Genomic DNA, 4,577 nt, shown 5'->3' on the forward strand with positions numbered 1-4,577 from the left:
CCTCTTGAAGACCCCCAGGGTAGGGGAGAGCACCACCTCTCATCTCAAGTCTCACTGCAGTGGTCCCGCTTGACCAGAGCCGTTCCTCCCCGTCATTCCCAGGAACGTCATCCAGGAAGCGAGGAAGCTCCTGAGGAACGCGGCAGGCAACTTCTACATCAACGATAAGTCGACTGGCGCGGTTGTGGCCCAGCAGCCGTTTGGAGGGGCCCGCGCCTCGGGTGAGTGGGCAGAACCTCCCCTGGGAGCAGGAACAGGTCCCCGTTCGGGATGTTTCTCTCTACGCAGCTCTCGCTCCCTTGGCCGGGTGTTGAGAGTCAGCAAGGCTGAGCTCTTGCCCTGTGTAGCAAAGCCAGGACAAGTGATGCCCTATCTGCTTCCCATTTCTTCCCCCAAAAGATTGGGATCTCACTACTGAACCTATCCCAGGGCAGACTCGGGTGCTCGCTCAGTTCTGCAGGTCTCCAGTAAAACACAGTTTCCCTCCTTTTCAAACAGGCACCAACGATAAGCCCGGTGGTCGCCACTACATACTGCGCTGGACGTCTCCTCAAGCCATCAAGGAGACCCACGTGCCCCTGGAGGACTGGAAATACTCGTACATGCAGTGATCCCTGTACGGCGCCGCCCCTGCTGGCAGCCGTCCGCCTCCTGACGCTGACGTGCAGAGTACTTAGACGCGACAGCTCTGATGAGATTTGAAGCATTTAATTTCTTTAACAAAAGTCTTTAATTTGTCTTAGATGAGGTTTTCCAGATTGTTGCCCTGGAACCAGAGAAGCCCTTGTGATTTCCTGATCCTGATGTAGACCCAAGAACAGGGTTTTTGCTTCCTGTGTTCTCTGCTCCCTTGAGCTGCAGTTTGTTCACGGTCCTCCAGCTGCTTTGGGGTGAGGCTTCTTAGCAAGGAAGAGGGGAAGCACTGCTGCGACCTCAAAACCTCTAGGCTGGAACGAGGATGCAGCAGTCAGACCCATGGGCACAGGGGAGCAGAAGGCAGCAAAAGAGGAGAAATGCCCTTGAGAGAGCGAGATCGTAAGTGAGGCCAGCTCTTACCTGCACCAAACAAATCCACAAGCTTGCTCCTTCCCCTCTGAGCCCCAGGGAGCATGAAGGATGACACCTTTGAGGTGCTTTTGTCCATTTCTGTCCCCTGCCTCTGGCCAACTCGGGACTGTCCCTCTATTGATCTTTTTTTTTTCCCCCATCTAGTTTTAAGTGAGCCGGTGTCCGCTGCTGAAGCTGCGGAGCCATCGCCTGAGCTACCAGGGGAGAGGGAGTGAACATTGTAGGTAATCAACCCTCTGCTCTCAGGGTTTAACGGCAAGGTCTTGCTTTGAATTTCTTCAGCTGACCTTCCTCATGCAGCAAGGAATGAATCCCAGCGGGGTCACCTGGCAGAGTTCAGAGTGCAGATGTATTTAGGGAGGTAATGCAGTGAAAGCAAAGCTCATGTCTCTTCTCTCCCCTCTCACATTTTGTCTGCCTCTCGGGGCCCTCTCCGTTGCAGCTGGCTGCCTCAGGCTTCCCTTAGCCTCCTGTGAGAGAGTCCCGATTTCTCACTGCTGTTATCTGAGAAACAGTGGTGGGTAATATCAGGAAAAGGATAGGGCACACTGAGATGGAGCAGAGGCTGTTTTTGTGCAGGCTTCTGTAATGCTTTGCTGCTAAACGGTGTACTTTGAAAGAACTTATTGGCCATACGTGTCACCTCAGCAGAGTTACTAGCTGTCCTCCCCTGACGCCAAGGGCAGGGATTAGCCACACATGCCTCCTTGCAGCTCCTTCAGCAACAGGTACACTCCAGGCTTGGTTTCTACCAGGACTTTGGCAGCTGCTTGAAGGCAAGACAGAAGTTTTAAGGGAATTAGTTGAGCTCCTCTCTAAGCTATTCCCAAATGGGTGCAGAGGGCATCTCCTCTTCCTTGGAGCAGGTCCTGCATTAGCAACAGGTACCTGGGCAACAGCAGGAATCTATTTAAAATTGGCAGCTTGGCAATTTAATTGAAATACTTGAGTTCATTGTGCCTTAGCCCAGATCTTTTGCACGGTTCAGTGAACTTTGTGCACTGGGCACTACTGGCTGTGTATCACTAGTGAAAGATCAGCTTGCTTATTCTGATCCGTCTAGTCCTACATGGCCCACAACTGCTGTAACCTACAGATATAGCATTGCAAACTCAACACCCAACTGAAGGGGTGTCCACATTTTCTCACCCTCGGTGAGTCACCAGGAGTGGACCCCCTGATTGCATTTCTAGCAGAGAGCATTACTTCGGTGGCCAGCCCTTACCCTCCATTAGTCCATAACTCAGAGCTGTTTAAGTAGTGGACTGTCACAGTCCTCCCCATCTCAGACCATTCTTGTTGCTACTGATCATGACTGGGGCTAAATGTTGACCTCTGCTGTGCCTCTGCTCGTGGTTTGCTTTCAGGTCAGTCCGTCAAGTCAGTGTCTGCTGTCTCGCACAATTCAGTACCTGAGGGATGTGAAAATTTAGTAGCACGCTTCTCTAAAAGACTATTGCCAAAGCAAAAAAGGCTTCCTTAAGAGGTCACTAGCACTTTCTGGTTCTAACTGTGTCAAGGGGCTTGCTGTATTAGGCTCTAACTGTACAAATCTTGTGGAATCCACTGTTGTAGGTTAAGCCTAGAAATCAGAGAGACAGAGTCAGGTTATCTGTCCACCTTCTAGCTGTTTGTGACATTACGCAAGGTCAGCCTGCCAGCACTGATCTGTGGCAACACAATATTGCAGCCAGGCACCACCTAGAATGTCTTTGTATAGTTAATGCGGAGAGGTAGCGATAGATTCAGCCAGCACCTTCGTGCTGCATATCCGTCCACAGGGTCTGAGACAATCCTGGGGTAAATTTGTTTTAACTCTGCCAGGGAGAGTAAGTGCTCTCTCCTCCTGTGCCAAGAGCCAAGTGGCTCAATCCTCCCAGCTGTTACCTGCCCCTCCAGCCCCTCCTCTAGATCTTTTTAACCCCTCAGGGACTATGGGTGGCTACTGCTCTACCCTGAACCCCGAATGATGCTGCAGCCCCACAGTGTGCCTGCTGCTCCCTGCCATGGTGAGTCCCAGCCTTATCCTTACCCACTTGAGCTGTCTTTTGTCAAGGTAGCTCTGCAGTCCCGAGGCAGCATCTTCCTGTGGCACTGTCTATGGCTTTCCCTTTGGTGCATATAGTAGAAGCCTGTGATCTGGGCTTTTTAGTTCCTAACAAAGATCAGCCACCTTTCTTTTCAAGAGACTGCTTTTGGAAAGCTTTCACGCGCTTAACTTTCTTGAACTAAACCAATTGCTCCTTGCTTAAAAGGATGAAAACCAAGGACAGTCACTAGAAGCTGCCCTATCACTGAACGAGTCACCATTAAGTCCCACTTGCCTTTGAACCCCAAACCCAAATAGATATAAACTCAAAGGAGGAGATGGCATAAAAGCTCTGCAAATATAAAGAGGTGGTGCTCATGGCTGGAATAAGCAAGCAACACCTTGTATATGCCCAGGTATATTGCTGTGGTAGCCAAGTCCCAGACAGACAAGGAACTATTGGTTTTTGTTTTGCTCAGCCATGAGCTTTCTTTTCCCAATACAGCACGGCTGGTGAGAATTGGTCCCCATTCTCCTGTGCAATAGTAAAAGTTAATATTGTGTTAAAAGCATGGCTCCAGTTAGCCTGGTAGCACTGTCTGCCTTTGACAAGTGCCAGTTTTGCCTGCTCTATGATGGAAAAAGCAGAGCACAGAACATCATTTTCATGCACTTGTTAAATGGAGATGGAGCTCAAGAGTTGGCTGCTTTCCTTTTACTGAAGATTTGAACGCTGTTTACACGCGAGCACACTGTTGCTCATGGTAGTGCACGCCTGCGGTAGGGCTCACCTGGAGCGCAGTGTGTGCAGAGTAGCTCTGAGCTGGCAGAGAGCTGAGAGGGGACTAGGTTTTCCATAGGGAAAGGACATCCGTGTCCTGAGTCGCTGCTTCAGCTGGCCTCAAGGGTCAACGGCTGCAATCCACTGGATGCCAAAGGGGTCGAGTTGGTCAACATTTGTGGCATGTCAGCTCACCAATTTGAATGACGTGTGGGGTTTCCAATGGGAAAAGCTGCTGCGGTGCGACCTGATGAAGAAAGTCCAGTTATTGTTGGATGAGAATAAGGCTCACGTTGCTGTAGTTACTGCTAATAAAGGTTTAGAAAAGCTGTGCTCTCTTCAGGAGACTTCTTTTCCTCTCTGCAAATCTAAGTAGGACCAGGGGCTGTGGGAGGATTTGCTTATGACCAAAAAGCGTACAGGTTTTCAAAGGTATTTAGGACCTTACCCTTTCAGATTCAGGATCCCACTCAGTAAATATCTATCTGCCTTGCTGGACACCTGAATACTTGCTGGATTAATCCTGTATGGGGCCGAGTCCCCACTACAGCTCACACTGGGCTCATGTAGCAAGAGGACACCATGCAAGTGCTGGACATTAACGGCCGGCGCAAGAATTGAGTTGAGCTCGGTTAGGAGCTGCAGTCACCAGGCCTGCAATGCTTCTGTCAAGCAGCTCATCTCTGCAGTGCTGTTTCC

At 50.4% G+C, this 4,577-nt stretch overlaps 1 protein-coding gene across 1 annotated transcript in view; it reads left to right on the forward strand.

Moving 5' to 3' along the window:
- ALDH4A1 (aldehyde dehydrogenase 4 family member A1) overlaps positions 1-4,207 on the forward strand; it is a 23,771-nt gene extending 19,564 nt beyond the window's left edge. Inside the window, exons 14-15 of the mRNA XM_019511922.1 lie at positions 103-221; positions 499-4,207. Of these exons, the coding sequence (XP_019367467.1) occupies positions 103-221; positions 499-611 (232 nt within the window). The 3' untranslated portion in view covers positions 612-4,207. The remainder of the gene's footprint in view (positions 1-102; positions 222-498) is intronic.
- The last annotated feature ends 370 nt before the right edge of the window (positions 4,208-4,577 follow it).

Source organism: Gavialis gangeticus, unplaced genomic scaffold (genome assembly GCF_001723915.1).
Source record: "Gavialis gangeticus isolate Ggan-Ray unplaced genomic scaffold, GavGan_comp1, whole genome shotgun sequence".
NCBI lineage: Eukaryota > Metazoa > Chordata > Crocodylia > Gavialidae > Gavialis > Gavialis gangeticus.